At 41.0% G+C, this 15,613-nt stretch overlaps 2 protein-coding genes across 5 annotated transcripts in view; one reads left to right on the plus strand and one right to left on the minus strand.

Moving 5' to 3' along the window:
* The window catches only part of CCDC146 (coiled-coil domain containing 146), a 70,841-nt gene extending 69,187 nt beyond the window's left edge, over positions 1-1,654 (plus strand). For all 4 annotated transcript variants that reach the window (XM_029958132.1, XM_018068084.3, XM_029958134.1 and 1 more), the window contains one exon: positions 187-1,654. In XM_029958132.1, coding sequence (XP_029813992.1) covers positions 187-405 — 219 coding nt within the window. In that variant the 3' untranslated portion in view covers positions 406-1,654. The remainder of the gene's footprint in view (positions 1-186) is intronic.
* Positions 1,655-1,663: 9 nt separating this feature from the next.
* Positions 1,664-15,613, minus strand: part of GSAP (gamma-secretase activating protein) — a 42,877-nt gene continuing 28,927 nt past the window's right edge. The window contains 9 exon segments of the mRNA XM_025894623.2: positions 1,664-2,129; positions 3,173-3,266; positions 3,414-3,518; positions 5,410-5,471; positions 6,474-6,593; positions 7,707-7,801; positions 8,387-8,457; positions 13,029-13,124; positions 14,640-14,701. Of these exon segments, the coding sequence (XP_025750408.2) occupies positions 2,029-2,129; positions 3,173-3,266; positions 3,414-3,518; positions 5,410-5,471; positions 6,474-6,593; positions 7,707-7,801; positions 8,387-8,457; positions 13,029-13,124; positions 14,640-14,701 (806 nt within the window). The 3' untranslated portion in view covers positions 1,664-2,028.

Genomic DNA, 15,613 nt, shown 5'->3' on the forward strand with positions numbered 1-15,613 from the left:
CTCAAACTGTCAACTGTTTAAAAGGACAAACTCCCATCTACATGGTCAAAACCTCATGCTTTTAATACCCCTCCAGCTTTCCTGGCTTGCCAAGGATTAGACTAATGGTGTTTCCTTTGGCTCAGGAGAGCACTGGAGTTTTAAAGCACACAATCCCTATGTGATCACACTGTGTTTCTCTGACAGGACCCTACAGAGGAGGAACAAGATGCAGTGCCTGGCCATGCCCACACAACAGCCCAGCAATGCCCAACCACCTCTATCCCAGATGAGAAACAGAGTCCCCCATTCCCAAGGCCCCATGGAGCTGTGGCTCCTCTCAGACCAAGTGAATCCAGTTCAGATCGGAGACATTTCAGCAAATCTACTGCACAGCCATCTGACACCTCAACAGACAGCACCTGAAGCAGAAGAAGCCATTCTAGCTGCTGAATCCTAAGGGTCAGCAGCATTTACACTGCACTGAAGGAATGTCTGTTAGTGTTCAGCCAAATTCCATATTGAAAACAAAGTATTTTTTCATGCCAGAAGCACAGTTAACTAGTTGGTGATCCAAAGCCTCTTCTCCTGGTATCCCAAATAGAGTGCAGTATTTTAAAGTGTTAAGAAAAGTTAGTGGTCATCATGCTATGCTTTTTTTTTTTCCAGGTAGAGTTTTATTGCATCTGAGGATATGTTGTAATACATTTCATTAAAAAGAAAAGGCTAGAAAATCTTCTCTTATTAATATAATATGAACAAAGTGGCCACCACTTACACACCAACATGGCTTTCTGCAGTCTAAGTCTGGAGTTTACACTTCCCAGAGAAATTCTAATTATATTGAGAAAAATATTCCTTCTCACTATGCAGTCACTGAGAAAGCTAAAGCTTCACTGATGGCAAGGACAAGAGAGTGACCATGAACTTGCAGAGTCACTCCCAGGAACCAGATCTTTTTATTTCAGTGGTAAGGAAGAGGAAGCATCAGTGGAAACTACTAAGAGAAAATATCAGAGGTTATCATTCAAAACCTTCAAAATTTATCAAATTGTTAATGAGTTTCTCTAGTTTAATAGGCTGAAATTTTGTAGAGTTGTTGTAAAATCCAATAAAGACTGCAGAAAATCCTGCATGGCAGAACTTGACAATTTTCTCTGCATAGCAAACCACTATTACCATTTTAAATTAATGTCACAGTTCAGAACTTAAAACAAAAGAACAAACAATACTGGCTCAGTAATGTACAAATAAAAGTTGAAAACAAAGGAAAAACAGCCTCCCTAAGCTTCTTTCTGAAGCTGAGGTTTGAACTGTAACACTAGAAGTTGTAAGAAAGAATTATGTAAAACTCTGTCCAAGATACTGCTAAGATAAATTTCAAAAGCTCTGTTCTTATCCTGTATTGCTTACAATATTTTATATATATCTTTAAAAAAACTCAAAACCAACAGACAAAAAACCCACAACAAAATCTATCACATGCACTTTAAGGAGATGATATTTTGTGTTAATTACAAAACTGAAAATATTACAATGCAGCTCCAGAGGCAGAAGTACCATAAGGTAACTGATGACCACTAAAAGGAAAGAATACATCATTACTGATGCCTGACACAAAACTGATTTGTTATTCTTACCTGCTTTACATAATCACACCAAGAAATCCTTTATTAATTTGTTACTGGCTCTTGTTTCTGTACAACTGGACTGCCTTTTCCAGAATTGTATTGTTAAAATATGTGCCATTAATACCAATTTTCACAGCATGTTTTGATACTCGCCGTCGTTCCACTTACTTGATGACTTCAAAATGAAACCATAGCTACATTTCACACTTGGGTTTGTGTCAAATGCATTTCTCAAGCATTTATCTAGAAGTCAGTAATTTCAACCTTAGTATGTTGGACCAAACATTGTTTTCAGTAGCTCATGTCAGCACCAGCAGCAACCCAAAACTGCAGGTGATTTGGGAAACAACATGGCATTTAAGTGAATACTTTTACACAAGCACAACAGTTCAACAGACTTCTTCAACAGCACAACATTTCACGAATATTTGAGGCCCAAAAGCGTCATAGTGTGCTTGAGTGCCATTTCCTCTACAAATCTTGCATTAACATGGTCTTGTTTTTCATATGGATGCACACCTAGAAAAACATGGTGAGAAGGTATTTACAAAATTGTACATGCTCCTATACACTTACAGTCCTGCAGTCTATTAAACATCTTCATCTACAGTACCAAAAGATAAGGGGTAATAGACAGAACTGTGTTTTCATGTACCCAAAATACTTACAGCTTTCAGTGGTGTCCTTTGGATGCTCACCCATGGCAAAAACTGACTCATTAGTGGGATGTAAGTAAATGATACCCCACACAGGGGGAAGCTAAACCATCTCTGGAGGCTGCTAGGGATTTCCAAACCAATTCTACTCTGGAGATCCAAACCAAGATTAAAGCACAATGGTTGTGTTAGTGCTAGTGCATAAAATGGCCTAGGGCCCATGGTCATATATTGCTATATGGTTTAACTCTTTTTTCCTCTCCAAATGGACATACCCATACTTGGACAGTCTCAGTTTAGCCTTCAGGTCCTTATCCTGACTATATTTTGCTTACTGGTACAGGCACAGCTAGTAATCTCTCCCCTAGGCACCTTGCTTGTTAGGTAGAATTCAAAACCTCTGGGTGCTCACGTTCGCTGGACGAAGCAAAGACCCTCATCAGTGGGAACGGTGCTTCACAAAAATGAACGGCTTGGCAAGGAAAAATGTCTGGTACTTCAGAATACCTCTGAATCCAGGGATATGGGTACTCTTTTCTAAGGTGGAAAATCTGATTTTGGCTGCCTCTTAGCTACCACAAGGAACATAAATAAGGACCAAACCGCTCTCTCCCCATTTGAACACACAACAGCTACCACCATGCTGTACACCAAGCACATTTTACTACATGGGTTCTGAAAAATGCAGGTTTGCTGTCTGGATCCAACACAAAGAGGATTTGGATGAAAGGATATGCAGTGAAGAAGTCCCCTGGCACTTCCTATCAGCAGAAAGACAACCAAACCTATGTGTTCAGACATCACTGGAGTTTTAGAACTAAGTTATGTCAATATAGTCAGGATACATCTAAGTGAGCATCAGAGAGTAACGATTGCTGGTCTTCCAAAATACAGAATTAACATTACCTTGATTCTCTATCTCTGTCAACATACTCGTCAGGTAGTTCAGTGGCAAAAACTCCACAGGGACTGAGAATCTCTCAGGGATAGACCTGTTGCACTGTAAGGTAGAACACTGCAGGTTAGCTCTACAAGTTGCACAGTACCAAGTTTCAGTGTTTCATTAGTGTGTTACAGTCTAAAGAAAGCTCAGCAATCTCAACACTGTCAAAGCACAAGATGAAAAAAAAGGCCTCTGTGGTCTTACCTGCCTGTTCCCCAGGTTCTCGAGCAAAACTTTAACATATTTCCGTGCAATTAAATTTGCATTTATGGGATGATTCCAAAACTGGCGGACCTTCTGACCAAGAGCCTAGTAAGCAAAAAACAAAACCCAAAAACCTGAGAAGATAAACACAGGACAGTGGAAGCTTAGGAGGAGGAAAAGCAGAAAAAGACCTGAAACAAAATCCAGGCTGTAACACAGATGCTTTGCTTTCCCACACTGATGACAGAAGCCAAGATGTCATCATCTGTAGCCATGGAGCCTTCCTTTCATAGCCAATAACTAAAAGATTTCCATATGTTCCCAAAATGTGGGAAATCAAAACCTCACTGCTCAGAACTCAGCTCAATCCATCTGTCCCAGTGCCACTGTCCCATTTGGCATGTGTACTTAAATATCAACTGAGGCTTAAAATGACCACTTATCTTTTACTGTGACTCTGGTTTGTATCTATTCTTTCCCCAAAGAATAATGTAGATACCCCATTCCTCAAGGCTCCATTCAGGACAGGGCTTCCTTGAGGCTCAGTCTCAGGAATCTTACACAAGCCAAATGTCAACAAGGAGATATATTGGGAATGCAGTTAAGATCCCATTATTCAGGTCATCATCCTGGAAACTGATAACATTGACTCACATTCCCAGAGGCAAGAGATTCAAAACCAGGTTTCCCAAAGCTTCCAGTTCTAACCAACAAGCAAAAGAATAGGAACATACTGTGAAATCAGCTCCACTTTCTGATATTTTCCCTATCTAGATCTTCTCCTCTCCCTTTCAGCTGTACTGCAGTGCAGACTGCTGTAGGGGTTTATCTGAGTAAATGCTGTACAGTTTCAGTGGTGCATAAATCCTTGCTTCTGATGGAACTGAAGTCATCTACTGAATGTAACCTGCTCAAAATAGTCTGAGTCACCCCAAAGTGACCTTTTTGGCAAACAAACTACTCCCTGCATTTTTTCCCAAAGCTGTAAATAGATACAATAAGGCACTGAGTCTACTGTGTGCAGCCAACAGTACCCGTTCCCTGCAGCTCTCCCAACTCAGCCTTCGTCAGAGCGCGGCTGGAATGGTGTTCCCCACCCACAGGCCAGGGGCTGACCCCAGCTCTCCAGCCCAGGCCCAAAACAAGACACAGAGGACAAAGGATATCCTGTGGAGTTCTCCTCCTCTACCCCTTCTCAAAACTACTGCCAAATAAAGAAGCCTTTGTTAGAGGAACACCCAAGTGGCACTTCTGGCCATTTGAACTGTACGTAACAGCCCATAATGAGCAAACAATGGGCAACTTATGTTGAGAAAAGCCTGGCACTCCCCGAGGGGGATCCCTGGTGTTCCTCTGCCCACTGAGATGTGCTTCCTCTGCAGTCCTGTGGTGTGCACTAAGAGTAAAAGGGGAGAAGTCTATCTCCCATTCTGCTGGAACTTTTTATGAAGCACCAGTTATTAGCTCTAACTAATTACTGTGTAGCTACAGAAGTCACTGATGGGTGAGGCTGAGAGATTTCACTGAGGGGAGATCTTATAACTCAGTTTCCTCCACAGAGCTGTGGTATATCAGATTTCACAGCTTTTACTGTACTGAACATATTTGATAAAGTGTATAGAAGCAAACGCAGAAGTCACAAGTGAGAAAGGCTCTGTGGATGCTAGAACACCCAAACAAAAACCCGATAAATCCCCTTTAAACCCCACTAAACCCTCATTGCTTTATGCACACAAGTACTCAGCAGAGTCTTGTTGACTCCTGTAGGGTCACATGGAGACACTGTAAAAGACTATGGACAAATCTATAATTTAAGTTATCAGGGTATCCTACAGCCAGGAGCAGCAGATGGAGAAACTGTGGATGTCCAGGTTATATTTGAATCAGGCTCTATTTGAATCACAGCCAAGTCTTCCATTGGCTTGATCCTACACACAAGGAGGAACTTCCTATCAATTCAAAAGTCCCAGAAATTACATCCAAAGTCATTAGTTACCTCAGGAAGCCTCATGACAATACTTAATTTCAGCTTTTCATTCTGTTCAGTGTTATCCAGATCTATAAGAAACAGGCAAAAAACCAAACCAAACAATCAGTAACTGCATAACAAACTTTCAACTGTCATTGAAAATATTCTGAATAAATATCACCTCTGTAATGAATTGAAAATTTCAATTTTCAATGTCATCTGCAAACTCACAGGTGATGCACTTGATCCCCTTGTCCAAACTGCCAACAAAGATATTAAGCAGGCCTGGCCCCAATACTGAGCCCTGGGGAACCCCACTGGTGGCCAGCTGCCAGCTGGATATAACTGCATTCCCCACCACTTTCTGGGCCTGATTGACCAGACAGTTTTTACCCAGCATACAGGGCACCTGTTCAGGCCATGAGCAGCCCGTTTCTCCAGAAGAATGATGTGGGAAATGGTGTAAAATATTTTACTAAAGTGGAGGTAGACAATACCTACAGCCTTTCCCTCATCCACTAAGTGTGTCACCAGTCATAGAAGGAGATCAGGTTGGTCAAGCAGCACCTATCTTTCACAAACCTGTGCTGGCTGGGCCTGATCCCCTGGTTGCTCTGCATATGCCTCGTGATAGCATTTGGATTGATCTGCTCCATGACCTTCCCTGGCCCTGAGGTCAGACTGACAGGCCTGTTCCTCTTGTTCCAAACATAATTAAAGCAAAAGCTGAGGACTGGATAGCAGACGAATTTCCTCACACATAGGTGTGCACTTTCACAGTCATACAAATTTCCCAATAAATTCTATTATGACCTTTAGTATTTGCTTTTCTAAGAAGTCCCAAGTGGAAAAGCTATAAACTCAAATTCTCTCCAAGCAGATATTTCTTTGTGTACTATGATAAGGCCAATCATGTAGTCTGAGCCCTTTCAGGTAGGCAACACCATCATCTACAGCCCTCACTGAAACAACACTCTAAGGACAGCTGAGTGTCCTGGGCAATAAATCCTGTGTCCAAGTTGAGTGGCTTGAAGGACAACAGTCCCCATTAGCTGGCTGGTAACAAATGAAACACTTGATGCTCACTGTACCTTTCAGCAATTTCCTGACACACGTTTCTGTCAACTGCAAGACTCCAATATCAATATAGTGCAGGAGGGTGTGCAGAGGGAGACAACGAACACCAAGACCCAAGTGCAGAGTGTGAAAACCTATGAAAGAGAGAAACTTGTTTGGTACAATATGGGAGTTTTTTTCCTAAGTCTCTATTAAAGACTGGCATTACTCTAGCTAAAGCCATCACTCTCCTTAACTTCTGACTGTTTCTAGTTGGTGAAGAAATCAGTTTATCAAGACATTTAGTCTTATTTAGGCATCCTTTAAGTCCTCTCAAGTACAATCCCCTCAGAAAGAAAAAAGCCAAGAGGACTGAAAACAGTCATTAAAGTCATACAGAGTCATTAAACATCTCCAAGCTGTTGCCTCATATCTGAATTGTTCTATTAATTTGTCTTTTATATCTTTCTTTCCTCCTAATTAATCAAAACCTGAGGCCTCACCACCCTCCGTACATGGCTGCCACCCACACACTCCCACAGCTCTGTTAACACTTCAGTTTCTCATTAAACATCAGCCAGACAATGGTCTTGTTATCACATGACATAACTGCATGGCAGCATTTGTGCCCACATGGACTGAGGGACAACTCATACCAAAAACAGTTTCAAAGACTGAAGACAGATCAGGAAATACAAACTAGAGAGAGTCAATCAGAATCAGAAAGCATTAAGATGTTAAGAAGTCTTTCCCTAACAAAAATAAGCAAGTGCTTTGAAAAGACCATAAGTGATTACAAGTTGGTCTGGGAAATCAAATTCTACTATCGAGACCAACTTTTCTATCAAGGCTGGAGGTAATCCTTTCAGGATAAAACTGAAAAAATATTAGCAGGGCAACAGCATGAGAAAAAACACTCTTTTTGCTCCATGGTAGGAATTTTCCCTTGTGGCTCTAGACACTGAACTCCAGTTTTCTAAAAACATATAGAAATGAAAGGAATCTAAATCTTAGTTCTAAGGTAAGATTGCACCCAAGTACTCCACTGGAAACCTCTGTTTTGTTGTCTCTGTTTCTAAAAACTATTTAGTTTTGCTTCATTTCACTTGCACATGTTTACCAAAGGCCTTCCCCTCTGTAACTGTCTTGACTAGATTTCAATACTGCCACAGCTAACTTGACACATGTTGCAACTAGTGCTCTCAGGGGAGGAATTTATAGCTTTGCTCTCCTCAGTTATGATTAAAACAGCAAAACATAGGACTTACCAGGAGGTAAAGGCATGCACATGCCATTTGCTGCTTCCAGAATCCGACTCATGATGTGGAACACCGCAAACTCTCCTGCACTTCCTCTTTCGTCACTGTAGGTAATGAAGTAGAAACATATTTAGAACCTGAGGTGCCCACACTCTGCTGGAGAGATGGTCAATTTGCTGTACTACATGTGCACTGAATGCCTGCATTTGGGGTGAAGTGCCATGAGATGCTGCCTTGTTTACTGAGGTGTCTGTCACCCAACAGCACCAGCTGCCCAGTGCTGCCACAAAGAGTTGCTCTGGTGTCCCCACCTCCTCCCTTCACTGCTGCACATTTACAAGTCTCTCAGCAGCACCTGGGATCAACAGCAACAGATGGAAGGGTGCTGGTATAAGGGACCTGGCTTTTGTAGGTGTTTAACACCCACTACCCAGCTTAGACCACTATAAACTCAGTAACTTTAAATTCCAGCTGTAGAAATGTTTGGTTAATATAATTTAAAATATTTAATATTTAAAATAATTTAGAGAGGGCCAGCAGGGTCATTAGGAACAATAGGTGACAGTCACATTGACATTCACAGCAGCATAAGCAGTGACTGTTCAAACCAGTGGTACTCTTGAAGATCAAAATCATTATGCCCATATTTTAAAAGGCAAGCTGAAAACTTTAACAAATGACTTGCTCACAAGCAGAAGACGCAGGAATGAAGCTGGTATCTCCTCCAAACTTCTTTCATTATTCGATGTATCAGATTCAGCTAAAACAACAAAGAAAAGACTGGATGTTTCCAGGAGCCTGTGTACAGCAGGCCCTTGCCCTTCATTCATTTCATACACCAGTTTTTGTTAAAATCTTCTCATGGGACTCCTACTACGTCTTCTTTTTTTTTTCCCCAGGGGCTCAAAATGTGAAGTTATTAAAATTTGAATTGTAACTGAATTGCAATATTCCAGAAGTTGAAAGTGCTTCCAGCTCATCAAAACACTGTCCAAGACATATAGCAACTTAACACATGGTGCTTCTCAGAGATAACTCATCTCATGCTCTTGCATCAAATTCTCAAAGATCTGTTTGCCACGGAAGCAAAAACTGCATGTCCAAGTGGCTGAGCATTTGTCAAGGGCTCAGCAAAAGTGGATGACACTGAAGACAGTGGAATCCTCAGTTTGCCAAGAAAAGTCTGCAGAAGGAATCTCAAACCGAGTTCTGGCAAGGAGGAAAGATGAGACAAGCAAATGCCTCCCCTACACTATTGAGTTTCCTTTCTGTCCATAGTGAAATAAAACAATCCCTTGGCCCAACAATCCCTTGTTGCTTCTTTGTGCTCCCGAACTGACCTCCACTACAGTCAGTCAGCACACCAAAGCCACAAGCCTTGTTCTCACACTTGAGCCATCTCAGCTTCTGCAGCTGAAAGAGAAACCACATACAAAGAGTTGAAATAACTTCTTCACAGCTGTCATGTGTAACCACTTCCATATCTCAGTAACACAACTGAGACACTTCCTCTGTGCCTTTTATCTCTGGCCCTCAAAGCACAGCAATCAATCAATCCCAGGAAATTTTCAGGAAGCAAAACTGACCCCTGTTCTGCAAAGAGGTGTCACGAGAAGTTACAAACCCTTTTCCCTGCTCCAGATGGCCAGAATCCAGGAATCATTTTTCCCCCTTCTCTTTTCCCCTCATTGACTTTGCCTTCTTCAATGTCTAACTTGTCACAGCCTCTGAGCAAGAGGGAAACAGGACATACAGGAGACTTTCACATGCAGAGGCCAGAACTGGAATATTGGTCTTCAGTACTGCTCCTGAGTGTTCCTCTGTACCTTGGCCAGAAAGCTCTACAAGACAGCATCTTGTCCCTCCACCACTTGAGCCAGGCTTGCACAGCTACCTGATGCAAAATAACTACCTAATATTTTCCATCTCTACACTTACTAGATGCAGTGGAAAGATCCAGTTTAATCTTTCTGGAGTATAGCAAGTTTTCCAGGAAATGAGTGATTTCCAGTTTTCAGACAAGGGTCAAAAGAACTGCATCTGCTGTTGGAATGACTTTCACCCCCGGCCAGCACACAGGGTGCAGCTAAGGCCTCTGCATCATGACCTGCAGCTGAAACTGAAGATATGTGTTAAAGTGAAGGGAGGGTTCTTTCAAGCTCCAAAATCACCACTTGCTATTTGTGCAACAAAAATGGTTTTCAGGAGTGATACTCCAGAATGAATATTTTTTTGTTTAATACCATAGCACACTGTACAGCTTTTGCAGAGTATAGAAAGCTAACAGCTTCTTAAGTCATAGCCAACCTCACTATCACAACATACTTGAATCTTAAATACATGCATGCTTGTGGCGTGATACCTTCACCAACAGCATGACTCACTTTGGAGATCAACGTCTACCACAGACATTGCAGAAAACACATACAGAAAGAGAAGTCATGTCTCAGACTTTTTTGCAGAATATAATACACAGGATAATGTGCATGAGAGAAAGCAAACATTATCTGTTTGATAGAGGGAGCACAGACAGTTTCCTGTCCAAGGTAAGCAGAGGTTCTCTGGGGGAACGAAGTTAAGAGCTACACCCATACCAGGCAAGGCCATTTTTCATTGAGTAACAAGGATACATAATACAAAGTTTTTTGGGGCAAGTACCAGAAGACATCTCCCTTGGAGTGCTCTAAACTACCAACAGTGAGACTGCATGCAGGAGGGTCTAGGCTGACAGTGCTGTCCTTGCTGCTTTGAAACATCTGCATTTCCAGGCAATGCTGCCTGGAACGAGGGGAGTGAAGTTCCACTAAAGTAATTAGGAACCATAAGTTCTCATCTCCTGTGGCTGTTTCTATGGCAAAGACATGGGAGCAGCCAAAGAAAAGAATCAGGAGCAAAGGAGAAAACGGAGTGAGACAAGGTCTTGCTCTCTTCCAGATCCCCTCCTGCACAGAGGATATGACTTCTGAGGAAACTCAAGTCCAAATGGTGTCTGTCTTCTATTCCTCTGCAGCTGAGCCCACATCAGAAGGAAATGGCCACAGACATCAGAGGAAAAGGTGCAGCTACTGCAGTGACTTGCAGAGCAAGTGTATTCAGGTCTGCCTCTTTTCTGTGCCACGGGCTGCCTGTTCACCCTGCCTCCCCTTCTGCTTGCTGTCAGTTCTTCTGTCACGCTGCTTCTGTAAGTTATTTCTCCCCTTTCCTGCCTCACTGAAATGAAAAGAGTGAAAGAAACAGATATGCAGTAAAGCTAAGACAAAGTAATTGCAGGGGAGAGAGAGACTATGGACACACAAAAAACTACTGCAGGCGTGGTGGCACGTGGACTGGGAACCAGACACACTCAGGCAAAGAAGGAGTTCCCACCAACACATGCCATTCACACTTCCCCTTGTTACTTCTCTGTATACAAGTACACCCAGTTCTCTGACAGCAATCAGCCCTTGTCTGTTGTTTCATGAGAAACTGTCAATGCTCCCAGGTCTTGGCTATTCTGACTTCAGCTACAATGGATTTACACAGTGACTAGACACCACAGAGCCCAATTCTCAACCATTCCTGGGTTCCTGAACATAATAAAAAATTATTTTATGATGGCAAACAGACAAGCAAATAATTTCAAATCTCTTCTGTTTCACTAGTTTCAATAGCTCAGCTACATGCTGCTGATGCTACAATAAAACTGTTGGAAGACTCAAACAAATTCCCCTGAAGAATTCAAACACTTAGGATATAGAAACGTTTAAGATGTAAGAGTTTCTGATTAAGATGAGGGGAAACTCACATCTAATAATGACATAATTTTAAAGTTTTCCAAGCAGTACCTAACATGCACCAGCCAGAAGGCAGAAGCAACTTTTAGAGACACATTATTATAGAATCACAGAATATTCTAAGTTGAAAGAGACCCACAAGGATCATCAAGTCCAACTCTTAAGTGAATGGCCCTTACAGAAATAAAACCCATGACCTTGGTGCTATTATCACCATGCTCTAACCAGCTGAGCTAATCTCAGGGTTATCTTTGTTTATAGTAGCTTTTCTAAGAATAAGCCTGTCAACTGAGTGGAGAGAATTCTTACTGTTAGTGACATTAAAAAAAATTAATCTTGAGAGTTCACTAATGGGGAGGGCTGAGGTTTATTTTGCAAGATTTAGTCTACAATAATTTAGTCTTGCAGATCAAGGTTGTATGGGTGTTTTCATATTTTTTATCTTAAGTTTTTATTAAAAGTGAACAAACTATTACTAGAAATTGAAGGAAAGGAGAACAAGCATTCCATTTATGCTTTTTCACCACCATTTTCAGATACAAAGCTTTGGTTCCTGCTGTACTGTTCCTATTTTAATCAGCCACTAGTTTTATCTTCTTTTCTACACAGATGCAGAAAAGCCTGCCAGTTACCAGTGAAATAACTTGTCAAGCTATAAAGTGAGGCCTGAAAAGTCAGTAATGGCAGTGAAGCTGCAGCAGTTCGGAGAATGCTGTAAGGTTGACAGCACAGCTGACTTGCACGGGACTTCTGAAGAGATGCAGGCATCAGCAGCCTCAAGAAAGTTTCCCAAGGCTTCCATTCCCAGAAAACACCACTGTGGGGAGTTTCTACTGAACACTGTGGCAGGGCTTGCACGAGAACAGGATTTAGTAGTTGCCACACAAGCTTTTGTGAACTGCCTTCTGTGCTTAAAGGACATGACGCTGAGACAAACAAAGACAGGTACAATAATTTCTGTGCACAACAGTCACAGTTTTCAGAGCTCTTTTTTTTTTTTAAGGTTTCTCTTAAGAGGAGGAAAGACAGAAAAATTTTCATCATAGTTTACACAGATCTCTTCATGCAAAACTCTGTCTCCTGTCACACAAAAAAAGCCCAATGAAGGCAGTATGTAGGAGCAGTGATGCTTTACCCATGTGTCATATTGTAGTGAAATCTTTTTTTAATAAATTTGTATTTCCCCTGGTGGCACCTCTATTATTCAGAACTTGCAGCAATGTTTTCTAAAGGCAACTAAATGGATCTAATGATCATTCTTTGAACTTATCAGTTACCATTTTCATTTCTGTGAGTAGAGCATATTCGTACAAGCTGTAAAGAGAACAGTTTCTTCTGTATTCTGAGTGACCAGTACAACTCTTTTAAAAATACTTAAATATTATTAATTTCCTTTATCAATACATACAATATTAAGCTGAAAAATATGTTTAAATATCTTAAAAACAACCTCCTCCCATCAAATATATACATATATATACAAATCCTACATACCCAAGGATCTACCATTCAACTAGTGCATGCTTACTCAAAACAGTGACTATGAAATCCAACTAACCAGGTTTGCAACGTAATCCAAAACTATTTGGTCAATCTTCTTTTTTCCTACATACTGTAGATGTCTCATAAGGTGATCCTTTAGCTGAGCAACCATCTAGGAAAAAAAACCAAACCCAACAATTCAGTGTCCTTCAAACAAACCCAACAATTCAGAGCATCTTCAAAGAGATACAAAAGCTGCAGCAGGTGCAGGGCCAGATCAATAGGCACTGGCTCAACAAAATGTTTCTGCATTATGAAACTCCAGTTCAGAGTAATATCCCAAGCTACAATCCAGTCTTGCTAAATTCCACAGCAGATGTGAATATCCAAGACGGCAAATTCAGCAAATGAGTGCTAAGTTGAACTTTCAGTGACATTGAAGAGAAAAAGCTTACAGTTCTTACATCTCTATGTGTCAAGCCAAGTGAATGGAGAGAAAGAAGGATTTAAATATGAGCACTGAGTCCTGAGAATCTAAGTATTACATAAAATCTCTCAGAGAAAACTAGCTCAAGTACAGTTTGTAGCAGTAGCCAAGAACCTGAGAACCAGAGTGATTAATAGCAATTTCAGGTTAAACATTAATTGTAAAGCCTTTAAAATTGAGTGTTTGTTATCACACAGTCCATGCCACTCCCTACTCTCTCCTTTCTTAAATACTCACTGACCTTGCATGGCTTCAGATTGCAACTCAAGTCCATGCTGGCTCTTGGCTGAGAATTACTAAGCACCATGATTTGTTTCAAAGCTCAGAGTAAAACTGGAGCAAATAAAAATCTCTGTCTCAAGGAATTTAGATGTAGATTTATCTGAAATGTGTCAAGACAGCAACACAGGTATGAGGAAGGCATAGATGAAGGACAGCAGTGACCTGCTTTTTGGATCTGTCTGAATAAACAGTGGGGAAGGAATGCAGAGAAGCTTCAGAGAATGAGAGGCAAGACTTGGAAACAAGGTGACAAGACTGAAAAGAAGAAAAAACTGCCTCAGAGATGAACAGATAGGACAGTGTTGATATGCTCTTCACAGATGCACTGCTGAGACTTTCCAGTGCATGCCAAAGAGTTTCCTTTGGGTTTAACAGTAAGAGAAAAAGACATAAGTAAAGATGTGTATTTAGACAGAGGAAGGACAGGTAGGAGTTTGAGACAGGATATATTACCCATAAGCACATAAATGGTAGATCGTTTAGAGAGGTCACTGCTGAAAACAGAGCAGGAGATGAAGCAGTCCCAGCAGTGAGGTAGAAAGAAAAGGAGACTAAAAAAAAGCTGTTAAATTGAGGAGCAAGAAGATCTGCAATCTTCAATGTTTTAAAGATGTAAAATAGTCCAAAAAGAACTGACAGATTAAGATGAACTCCAGGAAGACAGAATAACAGTTTCTAACTGAATTTGTAATCGGAAAAAACATTTAGACAAATCAACTTTCAGTTGCTGTTTTTCCCCTATGCCTTATGATGACCTTTAAGGTGGTATCCTGACTATGAACTCTAAAACTTAGGAACTATGTTTGCCCCATAGCTACTCTCGGTGAGACTGAGCTCAGCACTGGAACTTAGAAGCTCACTTTCAATATATTTGTGGAGGTTGTGCGTCCCCTAGTGCACACTGACAAAAGCACATACCAGTCCCATTAGTAATTGCTGCTGATAATCCTCCTCTTCAAAGAGAGGTACGAGCCTCGCCTCTGAAATAAACAGAGCAAGAATCATTCAAGGACATGACACTGCAGAAATACCATGGAACTTCAACCAGCTTCAAAAGCACTTAGGAACACACTTAGAAACAACCAGAAGTTGTGGTTTGATCTACTCTTCTACAGAACTAAGATAGTGAAGAATTATGGACTGCATAACAGAACTGAGAAATGGAAAATCACCCTTTATCTGCTATCTTCTTCCTCTTTCCTCTGATATTTAACACTTGTCACAGTGTGGTGACTCAAGAAAGCAAAGAGACACAGAGAACCTTCTGGTAACACCAGTGCAAGTGCATATGCTATTTAGATTTAGTTGCCATTTACAAACAAACAAACTAAAACAGCTGCATGGGTCTTCCAAGGAAATGGCTAGACAGGAAGGAAATACTCCAGGGAATCACCTCCCACTTTCCTGGTTCTCTCCCATGGTGTGGCTCCTGTTACTCAGATTTGCAGACCATTACGAAAAGAACATAACTTTCTAACTAAATGGAAGGAGGTTATAGTATCTGCTAAAATTAATAACCTGTATTTCCTAATCAGTGCTTCCCATCTAGGAACAGCAAAGGAAGAAAAACAATCTCCTATTTCATCATGTAGCATAAAACCAAGTCAACATTTTACAAAACCAAGCGCCAATTTTTTACAAATTTTCAGCTATTTTTGCTCACATTGAAATATAATTACTTCAACATTTAGCAGTACAAGATCTGTGCTGCTTGATTTTAAGGGACTTGAGGACAAATCTACAGGGAAGACACGCTACATTGATGCTTGTTACTGGCTGGCAGCTATTTAAAAATTCTCTATTAACAGTTAAACATCTGACTGCTTCATCAATCACCACCTTTGAAAGCATGAAGCTGAGGCTCACTAAGTTGATATAAGGGCCCTTAAAGT

This window comes from Manacus vitellinus, unplaced genomic scaffold (assembly GCF_001715985.3).
Source record: "Manacus vitellinus isolate BGI_N305 unplaced genomic scaffold, ASM171598v3 scaffold_13_pilon, whole genome shotgun sequence".
NCBI classification, from domain to species: domain Eukaryota; kingdom Metazoa; phylum Chordata; class Aves; order Passeriformes; family Pipridae; genus Manacus; species Manacus vitellinus.